General features: G+C 43.5%; 1 protein-coding gene across 4 annotated transcripts in view; it reads right to left on the bottom strand.

Annotated features, from left to right (window-relative positions):
• The window catches only part of GFRA1 (GDNF family receptor alpha 1), a 203,101-nt gene that overhangs the window by 51,051 nt on the left and 133,963 nt on the right, over window positions 1-18,087 (bottom strand). For all 4 annotated transcript variants that reach the window (XM_038578891.1, XM_038578892.1, XM_038578889.1 and 1 more), the window contains one exon: window positions 10,995-11,331. In XM_038578891.1, the coding sequence (XP_038434819.1) occupies window positions 10,995-11,331 (337 nt within the window). The remainder of the gene's footprint in view (window positions 1-10,994; window positions 11,332-18,087) is intronic.

Raw genomic sequence — 18,087 nt, forward strand, 5'->3', positions numbered from 1 at the left:
CTGAGGCCTCCACTCACCCACTTCCAAGAACCAACAAAACCAGGATGCCCTCCCCAGTCCACCTCACTCTGACCACCACCAACACTGACAACCACTAGAGAAGGAGGAAAAAAGTCCCAACGCCAGCCTGGTGTGTTTTCCACACTGATGGTTCTTTTAAACTCTTGTTTTTCTTGGATGCAAAATCTTCTGCATAATTAATTGCTTTTAGAAATTACAGAGCAATTGCCCATTCACTGAATTGGAAATACTGCACAGAAATGTAAATGTGGGATATCTAACTTAGGATAGTGCCCAAGCGGGGGGTCTGGGGTCTTCTGCGTGGAGGACTCCAAACCTGGCTGTGAGACCACAGCATGAATCCTACAACAGCCACCCCGTAATTGAGGGAGCAGATTTCCTCACACAAAAACGAGACTGCTGTGGGTCATGGGCTATAGGTACTTCTGTCAACTGCAAACTGTGACTGACTAAAAAAAATCTTGTCTCCTGTGGAGGGCAAGGACAGAGAGGTAACAGCCTCAGCTTATGGGGACAGCATGCTGGTCAGCATGGGATGCCACTGGTCCCCAAAAGCTATTGGTCTGGATGAGAGGGCATTCCCCCAGGTATACTGAGGTCCCCCCTTTCCCATTCTTTGCCCAATGCATAAAACTCATATGTAAAAGGAGCTGTATGATTGGAAACAACGCCTTCCTTTGGAGTTAAAAAGAAATCATAAGATCTACATGGTTGGGTTTAGGTAGGCTTGAGGCGGAAACCAGTTTGCTTCCCCGTGAACTTCAGGGGTCTTAGCATGTGACAGAGCTGGTGGGCAGAGTGGAAGGGTCCCCTCTGAAGAGGAATATGCTGCACAGAGGAGCAGAGGGGATCAGCTGGGGTTTCTCTCAGCTGCCAACAGTCTCAGACAAGGTGGTCCGCCATCCTAGGGCCCCCCATGGTCCTCAATTCAGCACTTCCGGGGATGACTCTCTCATCTATCACACCTTTTACCCGTGCTGCAGTCAAGATGCAATTCACAAAATGGAGGTTTTCCTATGATTAATGTCATGGCCACAGGGCAAGGAGAAGGTAGGAAGACAAGCACCTGGATGACCCCAACTTGGTGACATAACTGGATTATTTAGAGCTCGTTGTCACTCTGTGACAGGAAAGAATTCATCTCCCATGAGATACACAGCCAGGTCCCTGAATTCTGCTGCCGTGGGGTAGGTGAAGGTTGAGGACTCTGAACTCCCCTGACAGTTCAGCAGGGAGTTATGGAGTCCAACCAGGTAAGCGGGAGCTGCTGGGTGATGGGTACGTGACTTAAATGTCTAGAATCGTTATGGTCAAATAGACTGTGCTCAGTAAACGTGCCCCAAGTGAATGACTGAGTTAATAATAATAATAAACAGAATAAACTGGTGTGGTGCAAGAGGATTTTTTCTTATTTGTAGAAATGACTCTTGTAATCAGTAAGCTGTCACAGAGAAACCACTCTGTAATAAGCAATGAGTGCTCTAAAGGAAATTAGATAAAGTAAGAACTTAATGAGTATGTATTACCTGAGTAGATTTTTTTTTAAATGATGCTAAGAGGCCCTGATGGACATTATGTCCTGTCTGTGAAAACGGTCTTTAAAACTGGTGCTATTCAAAAAAAAAAAAAAAAAAACTGGTGCTGTCTTAGTTACTGAGCCATAAAGTACGTCTGGATTCAGAGGCTGGCCGGGATTATCATTCTGCCTGTCTGGAACTAAAGACAGTAAGGCTGAACAGTGTGAGAACATTGTATTCTTGTCATGAAAGACAATCATTTGGGGAAAAAAATGACAGAAACCAGGTTTCAGAGTTATAAAGACATGGTTGACCCCCACCCCCTCCATGTAGGAGCTGGGCAGTCCCTGGGCTCATCGCTCCTTTGGCTATCCCCTTGCAGGGCAGCAGGGGGTAATTAGAGACCATGCTTGTGTGGTGTGCCCAATAATGCTTAGCATCAAAGCCTAGTGAACAGGTTGTTGTTTACATCCCAGGGCTTCCTCACACCCACAGGCCCCCTACCTCTGTCCCATGACTACAAAGCTTCTCTCTCTCTCTCTGCTCATCCTTCCAGCCTAGCTCAGATGGCAGCTTCTCCAGGAAGCCAGGCTGACCCATCATGCTGAGCTAGCTGTTCTCATCTCTGTTCTCCCATAGCACTGTGTACCTTCCTGACCACAGACTACCATACTAGGCTGTAATGACTATATGTGTGCCTGCCTTCCTCTCTGCACTATAGATAAGAAGCTGGGTCTTTATTCCTGGCACAATAACTGCAGGCCAGCCGGATGGATGGATGGATGGATGGATGGATAGATGCACAGATGAGTGGGTGGGTAGATGGATGGATGGATGGACACACAGATGGGTAGACACATGCAGAGACATCTACAGGTAGATGGTAGATGGATGGATGTGTAGATGCATAAATGGATGGATGGATGGATGGATAAGTAGGTGAGTGAATGGATGGATGGATGGACAGATGGAGTAGATGGATGGGTAGATAGATGGGATAGATGGACAGACAGATGGACAGATGGATGGATGGAAAGGCAGGTGATGAATAAACAGGTGAGTAGATACATACATGGATCAACGGATTGGTGGATGATTTTGTGGCTGGACAGATTTCCTATATGCTAAAACCATGTCCCTCTGAGTCCTACTCCTTTTCCCTCTGAGTGACTAATACCTATGCTCACCATACCTTCCTCCCTAAAATTCTATTCTCCCTTAGCTTTGTGGAGGTCTTTGGTTTTCCTACTCTCTAACTTCCTACCTCTATAAGGCCTCTTTAGACATGTTTACCATAAATCTGGTGTTCTCAAGATTCAGTCTTTAGCCTATTTCTCTTCTCACCCACTTTCCCCGGGTAATAAATCCTGTATCTTCAACAACCTCTAAGTTGATGATTCTAAAATCTACCCGTAGCTCATTCTCCAAGATCCATTCATATTTTAAATGTCTTCATTCATTTACTCATCCAGCAAATATTTAGTAAGCACAGGATATTGTCCTGGGCACAGTTGGCCCAGGGACAGTTTAGGATGTATCATGGATATATCTTAACTGTGGAACTTATATTTCACTGAAGAAATGAGGCACACAATAATCAAACCAAGTATGTAAATTACACAGTGTGACAGAAGATGATCAGTACTTTGAAAAAGAATGAGAGGAAGCTAAGGGGATTGGGAATGTGCAGGGACATACGACATTAAACAGGGGGCCAGTATGAGCCTTATTCAAATAAGATTTAAGGAGACTTGGAAATGTGGGAGTTTGTCTAGGAGCATCTGGGGAAAGAGTGGGTCTAGTGGAAGGAAGAGCTAGAGCCAAAAAAAAGCCAGAGTCAGGGTGGTGAGTACATGCCTGGTGCATTCAAGGAACAGCAAGGGGGGGACCAGTGTGGCTGAAGCAGCCAAGGCAGGATGGCTGGAGAAGAGGCCAGATAGGTAAGGGCAGAAAGACGGTTTGTGTAGGGTACTGGGGCCACTGAAAGGACTGTGCCTTTACCTCTGAGTGCCTCTCTGTCCAAGCCTTCCATCACCATGCAGAACACGGACATCCTCATGCACTGCTAACCCCATCTTGTTTTTCTGAGCCTGGCCCTCATTCCCTGACTCTGGTAGTAGACTGACAACCCTGGCTTTGACTGGGCCAAAGTACACATTCCCTTTGGCCTCAGTGGTTCATCTAGGGATGGGCACATGCCACAACCAAGGCCAATCAAGTTTCTTACCCAGGATTTTTCTAATGGGTTATAGTGGAGAAGAGTTTTTCTATCTTTGATTATGAGGTGACAGGATATGTGCATGCAGCTGTGGTGGCAGCATTCACTGAGAAATAGGAGACAGAAGCAAGCAGAGGGAGCAGTGAGGTGACAGTGTAGCTCCAGTGACACTGTGCCCTCCGTCTTGGTCATGTTCAATTACCCTGCCTCCCCAGTCCTATGAGTTAACACAAAACCCCTCTTCTGCCCTAGGTTCTTAAACTATGTGCCTCTCATGGAGCAAAAGAGTCCCAAAGAACATAACCCTCAAATACATCATGACCCAAACAATTCATGGTCCTCTTCCCCCACCTCCAGCCCAAGAGACAGGTCCTTCCCTCTTTCTCCTGTTCTCCATTCTGGCTACTAACACCATCATTGGCCTGCTCACCAGGCTGGAGAGACCCAAATTAGCCTCTGTCTACGCCAGGCACCCGGTAAACCCTCAAGTCCTTCCTTCCATGGTGCCTCAAGTCTCCCAACCATCATCCTCTTCTCCTGGTCACCTCTCATCCTGGTCCATCGTAAGAACCTCCCAACTGTCTCCTGGACTCTTCCCAAGCTGATCCCTCCACACTGCCAGGTGGGATCCTCTAAGGCCCAGCTGGTCGTGTCTTTCTTCCTTCATAAAGCCTTAAGGGATAAAGTCAATACTTCATGGCACTAGAGACTCCCAACCTCTTGTCTTTATATCACACTGATCTTTCTCCCTCCAGCAGAGTCTCCAGGTCCTGACCTTCCACCCTCACCACTGCATCCTCCCCAAATCCAGTGCCTTCCTTCTGCTTGACTCTCCCTGCTTTTCACCCACCAAGGCCCTTGGTTCCTGAGACCTCCACTCTGACGCCTCACCCCCCAAGGAAATATGGGGCTCTCTCTTTAGACTTCCTGGGCAGAGTCAATTCCATCCATCTTCCACCCACCTTCATACTCGAAGACGGTAAATCACAGTTCCGGTGCCAAGACTCCATCTGTCCATGTGGATCTAGTAACTGACAGAATGTGCAAATATAAAGAGAGGAGCCTCTGATTCTTTCTGACCCAGGACCAAGAATGGCAAAAGTGACACTGGCGAGGAGGTGGGCAGGTGAAGGAAAGGGCGAAGAAGGTGAGGCAGAGACTCGGAGCTTTGGGCAGGTGCAGGGAAAGGGCGGGCTGGAGAGAGACAGAATGTGGTGTAAATCTAGACAGGCATTTTTTAGCGACAGGCTCCAGCAGCAGCAGCAGACAAATAGCTCCACACCCGCCTCTGCCAAAGGACAGATAAGGAAAGAGATACGAGGTGACAAGACAGAGCAAGTTGTAGCGGGCTCCTGCCTGATTCACGGCTTGGGTTACCCCGCGAGGCAGGACAACGGTGAGCTCTGACACCGCCTCGCTGGTGCTGCCCATGTCCTCAGTGCACAGGCTGGGGGTGGGAGCCCAGAAGACCCAGCAAGAAGCATGCTCCTCCCGTCTGCTGGAGTCAAAGGCAGCAGCAGATGTCGGAGGACGGCCCTGCTCTTCCCTCAGGACCCTGATGAATCTGTTGCATGCACCCAGGAGCTCCCCGCTCCAGTCCAGGGGGCTTCCAGGGTACAGGCCGTTCTTGCAGGTGGGACACGTGAACAACCTAGCTCTTCGGCACTCTAGATACATTGCTAAAGACACCCATGTAATCATTTGAAATAAAAACTGCTCAAGTGAACTGGAAAATGTTTTACTTGTATTTTCTCATATTCCCGAACCTTTCTTTCCATGGTTCAAAAGTTTGCATTGTCTAATTGCTGATTTCCATTTGTGAATGAATCAGCGTAAAATAAAATTAAGTGCCAAATTAATCTACCCATCTAGTTTTAGGCATTAATTATCCTCTGAGCCACTTTCTCCTGTGTTTGCTGCATGTCAAGACAAGCCCAGATAGTAATATAGAACCCAGTTTTCAACTCAGGAGTGCAGCCCAAGCCGTGGAGGATGTCCTTGAACTCCTAAGAGCCACAGTGTACTGTGCAAAGGGGATCTGATTCCAGGCAAAGGAGATGCTCCTCACCTTTTAGAGGTGTGCTAACACTGTCAAACCATGTAAGTTACTGGAGCAGAAATCTGCCGCCTGGTGTTGTGATGTGTTTCCCAACTGCCCAGTTAATAAATTAACAACAACACATTTCGTCAAAGTATAACAGAGTCAGCCCTAGGGTGGAGAGTGGTGCTGGCAAGGGCAGTATTTTGAAAATTACTTATGCTGTTCTTCTGGAGCAGTATCAGAGAGACCTTCCTCATTCTGCTAAAAGCAAATAAAACTAAACAAAACAAAAACCAGGTCTCCAGGACACAACTGTAGCATCTCCAGTCCCTGGGGGAAAGGGAGGGCCATCCGTTTAGGGTGACCTAAACAAAATCATCATCCCTGGAAACCATGGGGACACAGAGCCAAGGCAGCAGGACGAGCAAGTGTATTTCCAGCAGGGCCCCAAGAAAGTCTCAGGGACAGAGGGAACAGAGGCCCTGATACCTTTCTCTTTTAAGGTTCAGCATTATCAGAATCTTTCTAGAAGGAATGAGCTATCCCTGATCAAGCACTGTTTCACCTTAAAAAGAAAAGAACTTCCACAATATAAGACAACATGGATGAACCCAGGAATTTATGCTGGGAAGTAAGCTAGTCACAGAAGGACAAATACTGCATGATCTCACTTACACGAGGTATCTAAAATCATTGAAATCATGGAAGCAAAGAACAGAATTATGGTTGCTGAGAAATGGGGGAGGGGAAGCAGGGAGCTGCTAATCAGTGTATATAAATTTCAGTTATAGAAGTTAAATGAGTTCTAGAGATCTGCGGTACAACACTGTGCCTACAGACGACAATACTGGATCATTCCGTCAAAGGTTTGTTCAGAGGGTAGATGTCATGACAAGTGCTCCTTACCACAATAAAAATTCTTTAAAAGAAAGAAAGAAGGCAGGAAGGAAATGCAACATTGCAACATTCACTTCCGAATGTACTGCCAATAAAGGAAAAGTCTTAGTTGGTGGGTTGGCTCTGGCTGGAACCTCTCAGGGCCCCACCCCCAGGGCAGCATGTCCTGCTTTAGGAAACAGCACCTACATACTGAGTATGAACGAAGTTACTCCGGCACCCAAGGATGCAGCACCTCTGTGGCTTGTGCAGAATGGCCAAGGACACAGCCACCAAACCAAGTATCCTCTGGGTTGTTCTCAACGGCGATACCATGACTCAGTACCTAAAGCTACAGGTCGGGGAGCTGGTCAGTAGCCTCATGTTCCCCTTTGCCTGGCATTGGAAGCAGAAAGGGTTTTGGAGTAGAGCTCTGTCATTCTTAGAAGAGAACAGAAGGGGGCATGCTCCAGAAGAAGATGCTAGATCTCTTGGTAATAGAGTTGAGGTATCCTTGTAAATTAGAAACATAAAGGAGATATGAACATATTTGAGCACCCTGAGCCAGGGCTCAAGTGCTGAGTTTATTTTGAACTACCAGAGTTTGGGGGAAAGGAGGTAAGGCGGAGATTTAAATTATGCATCTCTAACAACTTACAGGAATAAATGAATATGCCTCCTTTATGGCCAAACCCAGCCCCGACATCCTTCCAGGCACTAAGGAAAGCAACCAGAGGGACAATTGGCAAGGGAGATACCATGCTTCAGGGGAAGAATGTGTGTCTTTTAAATTTCATCACATCCTCCTCATAATACCTCTGCGTTTGCTTTTCTGTAGACAAGCTTGGAGGCCCCAACCACCCCAAGAGGAAAGGAACCAGTTGGCTTCTTTAAAAGGGAAAGGAAAAAAGAAAAGAAAGTCAAAAAGGAAGGCTAAAGTTGCATCTCCTCTGTTTGAAGACACAAGACAGACTTTGTGCAGAAGCAGCTCTGGCCCCTGGCAGGAGGAACCCGTGTGCTGCCAGTGGGAAACTATCAAGTACAGGGGAGTTTTAATGAGATGGGGCAGCTCTTTGATGGTTGTTGATGCGCAGATGCAAGCGGAGCATTTGAAAGTGTGAGCTTTCGAAGAAAACTGTTTTTAGGAAGCACCGTTTCCTCCTGCAGTCCCTTCCCTTTCGGGACACTCAAATTAGGCCTTAAGTCATCCTATCTGGGATGCCTCTGGTCTCTAGGTGGGTAAGCGTCGGGAGCGCCTGGAACATCAAAACCTGCAGAAGCCCCAGCTCTGGCAAGTACCAGCTGCTGCTCTGGGCAGTCGGCGCCACAAGGGCCTCCCCGGGAGGGATGGAGGAGGGATGGAATAAAAGGCATAAAATTAAAGACGATATTAATAAAGTCTGATGAAAGAAAACACCTCTAGCCTACCCAGCAGCTTAAATTACATTTACCACATCTGACAGGGAGGAGGTGATCATGAGTAATAAGTCCAGGCCCTGGAAAGAAATCACAGGCTAAATCACTTACTGATGGGTACCAGTGGGGAAGGTGCCGATTCCCTTTTCCAGGGAAGACTCAAGGCAGGGTATAAAACCCATCAATCTTGCTGAGACAAATTTCACTCGGTAGGGCCCCAGGGTGGTCTCGGATCTGGATTTCCGGATGGCCTTGCAGTCACGTGTGCCTCCACTCTGCTGCATGGCAGCTGTGGTCACTACCTCCCCACCTTGGTGTGACCGGGTATAGTCATCATCAGGCAGGACTGTCCTGCTGCTCCCCGAGTACATTTCTGCCCCATCCGCTGAGGCCATTCTCTGCTGCTGAGACTGTCTCAACATAAATAACTCCCAGATCCTTCCTAGCAGGTCAGTCTGAGCCCCAAAGAGCACCCAAGTCACCCTGTCATTTGCACATTCCTTCTGCTATCTCTTCCAGAATGCACCAAGTTCCCAAATTCCCAGCTATTTCTCGCTACAGCTCAGCAAAAAAGCAATCTGACATAGAGCTAATTCACACCAATCCTCCAAGGATTCTCTATAGATTTTATTTATTTATTTATTTATTTATTTATTTATTTATTTATTTATTTATTTATTTATTTATTTAGCATGGGGAGGGACAGAGGGAGAGAGAGAATCCCCAATGGACTCTGGGGTGAGCACAGAGCCCAACATGGGGCTTGATCCCACAACCCTGGGATCATGACCTGAGCTGAAGTCAAGAGTTGGATAATGAACCAACTGAGCCACCCAGGTGCACCAAGAGTTCTCTATTTTGAGAAGAGTAGGCCAAGTAATGCAGATGAACTGCTCACAGCAGGCTTTCAGCCTGGATAGGAGCTGTTGCAGACCCTCCTCTGGAGCTCATGTGCAAGAGGTGCATCATGAGGAGAGAAGGAAAAGGCTCCATCACCTCTCCCACCTCCCCCATCCCCGTCACTGCTCCATTCCCTCCCCATACAGCTTACTGTCTTGAGACTGCCTGGCTTGGACCCATCAGTGAACAGGATAACATCTACCGAAAAGATAAGGAGGAGCTGTATCTGTCTGGCTTTAAGCCAACAAAGATCCTAAAAACTCAGTCCTGCTCCTAGAAGAGGGATATCTTCTGCTCAAAGATGAGGGGGCACCAGGAAGTTGAGTTTCAGATCCAGGGGTCTTCACAGGAGGGCTGTTCAGAATCTCTGCTCCCTCCCAACCCACTCCTATGCTTCTTCCCTGTGTCCTGCTCCTCAGCCACATTCTCTCCAGCAGGGGGTTCTTTTATTCCCTGGCTGATTGGTTTCCCCAGGTTATGGCAGGGTGGAGGACCTGCCTCCCTTCTAGCAAGCTGGCCCTGCTTCTAGCCCATAGCTAAGATGGTCTCAACGGAATAGAGGTCTAGGAAAGAGAGAATCCTTGGAGGAGAGGCATCACAGGAACACCTGACTCCTCCCAGGGCACAAATGGTTACCTACATTCTTTCTCATATAGCAAGTCACCTGCCAAAAACTTAAAAAAAAAGTGGTGGCATATTACTTCCAGAAAAATCTTCAGCATGAGAGGGTTCTACAGATAATGAAGACTTTTCATTTTCTTTGGTCACTATTAGGACTAGTTTAAGGAAAGAATGGGATGCTATTCTATCCAAGTAAAACTTCAACTGACCAGAAACTCAGGTCTCCAGAATCTCCAACGGATGACACTTCCCTCCCTTGCTCTCTGCTCTTTAGACATGGGAAGCCTATAAGCAAACAAGTATACAGTCACACCCTCATCTACTGGTCCACCTGTGAACATTTGTTGAGCACATAGGACTTTTTCAGACACAGCATTTGAAGGCTCCTGACTCTATCCTGGGGACAAAGTACACATGTTGTCAAAATAATGCCCCATCTGAACCTCTAGCCAGTGATCCAACCTGCGAGTCTGAACGCAGCACTCTCACTGCCCGAGGCTGCGAAGACTTGGGTGTCTGCTTATCAGAATCTGCTTGCTCCCATCAGCAACTGAATTCAACCCCATGTTTTAGAAGGATACACATCAAATTACTGATAGTGACAGTTGGGGGCAAGTGGAAGCAGAGTGAAGGGGACAGCTACCTAGTTCTCTGCCTTTTTTTTTTTTTTTTAATACAGAGAATGTGTTCATGGATTCCTTCAAAATTAAAATAAATTCCAAAAAAAAATTCCAAAAAAATTCCATTGCCAAAAGGGCAACGGACTCCACTGTTTTCAACAAAAGGGCCAGGCTTAGCAGGGTTTCTGCTGGGGCCTGAGATCCAGAAGCATGGCTGAACAGGAGGTTGCCCACTTTTCCTTAGCCACATGGATGACTGAATGGCCCCGAACAGATCCAGGCATTCTGGAAGTTCACTTCAGGGCTGGACACAGCTCAGTTTCTCTCACTGGTCTCTCCCAGAATTTAGATCTTGACAGTCAAGAGCCTCCCATCTGCAGCACCACCACCACGCCCCGCCTGACTGAATTAACCCCCTGAGATTCCCAGCACCAATTCAGAGCTTGCTGAGTGGGCACCAGTCTTCAAGCTCACCTGGCCTCAGGTGACCTTCTGTGCTTGCTTACCAAGCACCTCTCAAAGTATTCCCCAGGTTAAAGACGGGAACCTTCCCCAGCACAAAAGCCTCAGCAGCTTGGGAAGAACCCTGTGCCAAATGCAGAGGTCAGTTTCTGGCCCATCCACTCCACCGCCCGCCCTCCCCTCAGCCTCCTCACTCCCACCCACCCCAGAGAAACTCAGAAAACAGGAGCTCGGCCACTGAAGCAGCCGCAAAGGTTCTCCTTGCCAGCTCATTAATCACCCAGCTGCCGGTGCCCGCTTACCTGCAGATGTAATTCGTCTTGCAGGAGTCCTGCAAATTCAGGCAGTTGGGCTTCTCCCTCTCCTCGTAGGAGCACACGGGCACAATGGTCTGCCGCCTCCGCTCAGTGCACGCGATGTCCCGGCAGGAGCAGAAGAGCATCCCATAGCTGTGCTTGGCCGGAACCTTGTCGAAAAACTGCCGCAGGGCCTTGTGGCACTTGCGCCGGTTGCAGACCTCGTTGGACATGCTGGTGGTGCACGGGGTGATGTAGGCGGACCTGTACTTCTTGCAGGTGTCATCGAGGTTACAGGCCTTGGCGGCGTCCAGGCAGTTGTTCCCTTTGGGAATGTGCTCCACTGCAAAGGAGAGAAAGGCAGGCGTGAGCACGGTGTGGGGGGCTCGGCCGCTCACATCCTTCTGTTCTAACTGAGGTCCAGCAGTTTCCCGGGCGATGCTGGGAGCTCTGATCAACTCTGGGTTTTGAAGCTAATAGGTAATGAGCTCACGACAAGGAAGAAAGTATAAGGAGTGCAAAGGCTAGGAGCCCGGGGCAGCCCACAAGCCCCTAGCGCTCCTTTAGATGAATAATTAGGCGGTACCGAGTGAAGCCAAAGGAGCAGAAGGAGCTCAGGCACCTGCCCGATTATATATAAACAAGGCAACAGGAGAGTAAGTTTCCAGCTCCTGGTTGGTACACTGAAATTAGGATAAAAGAAAAAAAGCAACAAATTATATACTTGTTCATTATATAGTATATAAAATGATATGCTGAATGTAAGTATAATTGCCATGCAATCCTCCAGGAATATAATTATGTAATAAATGCATATAGTACATGCTAATTACTATATGATTACAGAGTAATTACATGGTTATTTGAGCCCAGAAGACAAAATATTATGCCAGCTCTCTAAACAGGAAGAAGCAACTACAACGAAGCTGTATTTAAGTTCTAGCTCACAGGCCATTGGAAGAAAACCAGAATAAATTACATGAAAATTTGCAAACCTCAATTACCACTTAACTTGCCACATACAAAATGTGGAATCTATGCGTATTGAGGCTGCAAACTAGAAAGATTCAGCTAGGATTCTGGATAGAATTTCAATGGGCTTACAAACCATAGGCCTCAGGAATCTCACAAAACATATGTTGCCTTCTACCCAAGCTCTCTGTGCTCATGCTCAGAGAAAACAGGGCTGTCCACTGCCAAGCTGCTCACTGTGTGGCTCACTGTGTGTGCACTGAGAGCATAGGGGAGGCAGGGCCCACTGCAGCAGCCAAGTGGATTGGCAGGGCCAGGCCCAATGCACAAAGTTAAAAGATGAAAAGAAAAGGTAAATGTGGCTTGACCTCACAATACAGGTGTTTTCACAAGGGAGGGAAGTGATGGAAAAAGCTTCTAGGGCCAGGTTATAAGGTGATCCTTGGAAAACTATCATTAAGTGTAGCAGTGACTCTCTAGACACAGCAAAGAGGCAGCAGATAACACCACTCAATTGTAGCATTTGTCCTCCCCCTACCCTGCCACTAAGTTCCTGCTCAGCCCTCAGCCCGTGCTTGGGTTCTGGAACCCCCTTGCATTCTCTTTGTGCCCCAGTTGGTGGGGGCCATGAAGGCAGTTGGGAAATTACAAGATGCTAGAGAACCAATAATAGAGGAGAACGTCCAAGTGGGCTGGGTGGGTCCAAAAGTCAGGGTAGTCATTTAGTGTACATCCGAAGGGCACATGGAATATTATTCAACCTTAAACAAAGAAGGAAATCCTGCCCTAGGTGTGACAATAGGGATAAACCTTGAGGACATTATACTAAGTGAAATAAACCAGTCACAGGAGGACAACCACTATATGATTCCAATTACATGAGGTTTCTAAAAAATTCAAGGTCAGAGAAACAGACAGTAGAATGCTAATGGCTGGAGGAGGGGGACGTGGGGAGTTGCTGTTCAAGGTGCATCAAGCTTTAGTTATGCAAGATGAGTAAGTCCTAGAAATCTGCTGTACAATATCATGCCTAGAGTTAGCAGTACTGTATTGTACACTTAAAAATCCATTAAGAGGGTAAATCTCATGTTAAATGTTCTCACTAAAATTTTTTCCAAAAAAATGTAAATAAGTAAAGAGCACCTAAAGCAAGTCTTACATTTCAGGGAAAGAAAAAAGACTTTCTGTTTTACTGATGATGTGTCTTGCTTTAAGAAAGCCCAGTATGCAAAAGTCTGAAATCACAAAATTATACCCTGGCACCACGAGCAATACCATTATGCCTCAGGTTCATGTTTCTGCGATGACATCTGAATCTAACAATTTAATGTGAAAGGCAATAAACAAGACATTCGGCCCTTCCTCAGTGAGCAGTACAAGAAGCCAGCGGCTGCACATATATCCCTGCTGGTTTAACAAGCACACCTGGTGCATTTTCTCCATTGTGACCTTCCCAGACCAGCTTCTCACTGGCTCCTCTGTGTCACACTCATGCTCCTCAGGACTCAAGAAATGAAATATTCACTGTGTGCTCTGACAGGATCGCCAGGGCCTAGAGGCCTTGGTAACACATCTGGTCTTTTCCTTCTTTTGAGACTTTTAATGTGTTGTTGGGCCCATCAGCAAATAGTGATTTATATTCTTGAAGGTCTAGAGGTCCATATAAAATTTACAAACTATGCATTTCTAATGACAATCTACAATAATTTAATGACCAAATTCTGGATCATCTGGATTAGGCCCTGCAGGCTACATATTGGGACATAGTTTTACTGCCTACATTTACACTTGTTCTGGTATTGAATGGTGCTTTACAATCTCTATCTAAGAAGAAAAGAATAGAGGTGCAGAGGTGCACTTAATAGTTAAATGACGTAACCAATGATATATGAACGGAAGTTTGAATGCAAATGGCATTCAAATGGCAGAAGAATCAAGTTATCACATGATACCCAGTAACATAGGCCTGCTCAACTCAAAACAACTTCTACTGAAACAGGAGTATATTCCAACTGTAAGCACCAATTTAGCTTCAGAAAAATAGTATTAGTCCTTACATTAAATTAATGTGCACTTCATTGTTTTCAAACTTCTGTTCATGTTTAATTTGTGCGTGTTTTTTATAGTTGTGTAAAATTACAAAATAAAAGTTTATAGTTCCATGTTCATAAGTGTCAAAATTATAACAAAAATAATAAAAACACATAAGGTCCAGAAAATTTATTTCTCTCCTTTTTTTAAAAAAAGATTTTATTTATTTATTCATGAGAGACACAGAGAGAGAGAAAGGCAGAGACACAGGCAGAGGGAGAAGCAGGCTCCATACAGGGAGCCTGACATGGGACTCGATCCCGGGGCTCCAGGATCAGGCCCTGGGCTGAAGGCAGCGCTAAACCACTGAGCCACCCAGGCTGCCCTATTTCTCTCTTAAAGCAGTCTGTGTAACACATAAGTTTTTTTTTGTTTTTTTTTTTTTGTAACACATAAGTTTTAAAAAAATAGGCCTAGAGAGAAGCTCCTTGATGTGGGTCTTGGCAATGAATTTCTGGATATGACACAAGCAACATCATCAAAAATAAACAAATGGGATGACATCAAACTAAAAAGCTTCTGCAAAGCAAAGGAAACCGATAATACCATGAAAGGCAGCCTATGAAATGAGTGAAAATATTTGCAAATCATATATTTTATAAGTGGTTAATATCCAAAATATATAAATAACTCTTACACTTCAGTAGTATCATCATCATCATCATCATAATTCCATTTAAAAATGAGCAAAGAACCTAAATAGACATTTTCCCAAAGAAGATATTCCAATGGCCAACAGGTACTTGAAGAGTTGCTCAATGTCACTAATCATTAAGGAAATGGGTATCAAAAACACAATGAGGTATCACTGCACAACTGTTAGAATGGCTAATATCAAGACAAGAAATAACAAATTCTGGTGAAGATGTAAATAAAAAGGAACCCTGGGCACTGTAGGCAGGACTGTAAATTGGCACAACCTTGAAAGACAGTGTGGTATTTCCTTGAAAAATTAAAAATAAAACTATCATTTTATACAGCAACTCTACTTCTAGGCATCTGGAGGAAACAAAATCATTATGGCGATGAGGTATCTGAACCCCTATTTTCACTGCAACGTTATTTATAATACCTAAGACATGGAAACAACATAAGTATTTGTCAATAGATGAATGGGTAAAGAAAACGTGGTGTAGATACACACAATGGAATACTATTCAGCTATAAAAAAGGAAATCCTGCCCTGTGAAGTAAAGTAAGTCAGACCGAGAAAGACAAATACAGTATGATCTCACTTTTATGTGGCAACTAACAAACAAAAACACAACACCAACAAAACAAAACAAAAAAAAAAACCAGCTTTGTAGTTACCAAAGGCAGGAGAAGGATGAACTGAATGAAGATAGTCAAATGGTACAAACTTCCATTTATAAGATAAACAAGTAATGGGAAATGTCAGCATGATAACTATAGTTAACCAATGTTCTACATTATATTTGAAAATCGCTAAGAAAGTAAATCCTAAAAGTTCTCATCACACACAGAGACATTTCTCTTCTTTTTTTGTGTGTATTCCTATACGAGGTAACAGATGTTAACTAAACTTGGGATCATCAATTCGCAATATACATAAGTCAGTACACCATACACTTCAAATTTATACAGCTCTGTATGTTAATTTATCTTAAGAAAACAAAAAGGGAAAAAATGGTCCAGTGTATGCCTGCTTTATTATAATAATGTCAGCTTCCTTTTTAAAGTTGTTAAAATTATATAAACTACTATTTTTTCTTACTATTATCAAAAAAGCAGTATTTCAAAGGAAAAGCTCTCTACAAAGTGGGAATAGACTGAATCATTTTATGTCCAAACCAACTGCTTAAAGTTTACTTCATTTAGTAACTGCTGTGACTCAAACTCACTTTCAGCTGATTCTGTTTTCCTTGATATATAACCCTGCCAGTGCACCATCTCTACCATTATTTCAGAGGCTGTGACAAATTCCAGAATGCACACCTGGAACATTCAGAGAGGAAAAAAAAAAACAAAAAACCAAAAAACTATGAATTGATGTCTAGGTCACAGGTCAGTGTGCTTTTTGTTTTTGATTCTCATTTACATAAAATATTCTCATGAACCTTTCTCCAACTTGATATGTGAGGCCAGTATTACCCAAATAGCAGAACCTGATAAAGACAAAAAAAAGAAAATTACAGAACAATATTTCTTAAGAGTCAAAATGTTCAGTAGATAGTATTTAGCAATATGTTAAAAGGACAATGTACCAAAACCAGCTTCGGTTTATCCCCAAATGCAAGGCTGGTTTAACATTTAAAAATTAATGCAATTTACCATATAAACAGACAGGAAGAAAACCATATGATTATTTTTAAATGGACAAAGAAAAAGCATTCAACCAATTTCAGCACACCTTCCATAATAAAAAAATGTTGAGCAATCTAAGAATAGTAAAGAACCTTCTTAATCTGATAAAGGGCATCTATAAAAAAAAAACTGCATGTAAAAATTATATTTAATAGTGAAATATTGACTTTTCCCCCATCAAGTCAGGAACAAATGAAGGATATTCATTCTTAACACTGGTAGTTAATATTGTACTAGAGGTCCTAGCCATTGCAATAAAGCAATGAAAAGAAATAAAAGGTATAAAGATTGGAAAGGAAGACATTTCTATTTGCAGATGACTTGGAAAATCCTAAAGAATTTACAAAACAACTACTAGAATCAATAAGTGTATTTATCAAAGTCAAAGGATATAAAATTTCATATAAAATAATCAATTGCACTTTTGTAAACTATCAGCAAAATTTTAGGAAACAAAATTTAAGAATATAATTCCATTTATAAGAGAACCAAAAAGGGGGTGTTTAATGAATTTAACAAAAGATATGCAAGATCTCCATACTGAAAACTAAAAAGCATTGCTGAGAAAATTAAGGAAGACCTAAATAAATGGAAGTACATACCATATTCATGGATCAGAGAACTCAATATCATTAAGATATCAATGATCTTCAAATCATAATATGTTTTGACATTGGCAAGTGGATTCTAAAATTTATATGGAAATGCAAAGGACATAGTATAAGCCAAAACGATTGGAAAAAGAACAACAAAGTTGAAGGAGTTTATACTGATTTTAAGATTTACCACAAAATTATACTTATCAAGACAGTGTGGTACAGCATAGGCATGGACAAATCAAACAATGGAACATGAAACAGAACTTGGATTAAATACCTGCATATCTATAGTTATTTTTCACAAAACCACCGAAAAAATATCTGAGAAGGTCTCTTCAACATATATTAAAATAATTGAAAATCAATGTAAAAAACAATAACAACCCCCCCTACTTCATACTATAAATAAAAATTAATACAAGATGGATCACAGACATAAACCTAAAAGCCAAAATTACAATTTTTTAATAAGAAATCAAGATAATCTTAGAAGTAGGCAAAGGCTTCTTAGAAAGCCATAACATAAAAGAAAAAAATCAAGTTAGATTTCAGCAAAATTAAAAACGTCAGCTCATTAAACACACTGATAAAAAATGAAGAAAAGTTATAGATAAATCATAGACTAGAAGAAAATGTTTGTAAAACACACATCTGACAAAGGATCAGTATCCAAAAAATATACGTAGAATACCCAAAACTCAGTAATATAGAACCCAATTGAAAAATGGACCAAATATTTGAGCAGACACTCACAAAAGAAGATATATGAATGGCCAGTAAGCACATGAAAAGTGTTCAACATGAGTAGTTATCAGGGAAATAAATGTAAATGAAAGCCACAATGAGATACACCCACCCACTGCAGTGGTTAAAAGTAGTCTGACAATCCCAAATATTGTCAAAGATGTCGAGCCCCTGGAATCTCATACATTGTTGGTGGGAGTATAAAATGGTCCAATCACTTTGGGAAAATATTAGGCAACTTTTTAATAAAAGTAAACACATCACTTACTCTATTGACCTGGCATTTCTACTTCTAGGTATTTATCCAAAATACATGAGAATATACATCCATAAAAATACATGGATAAAAGTATGATTACACTATATTG

Source organism: Canis lupus, chromosome 28 (genome assembly GCF_011100685.1).
Source record: "Canis lupus familiaris isolate Mischka breed German Shepherd chromosome 28, alternate assembly UU_Cfam_GSD_1.0, whole genome shotgun sequence".
NCBI lineage: Eukaryota > Metazoa > Chordata > Mammalia > Carnivora > Canidae > Canis > Canis lupus.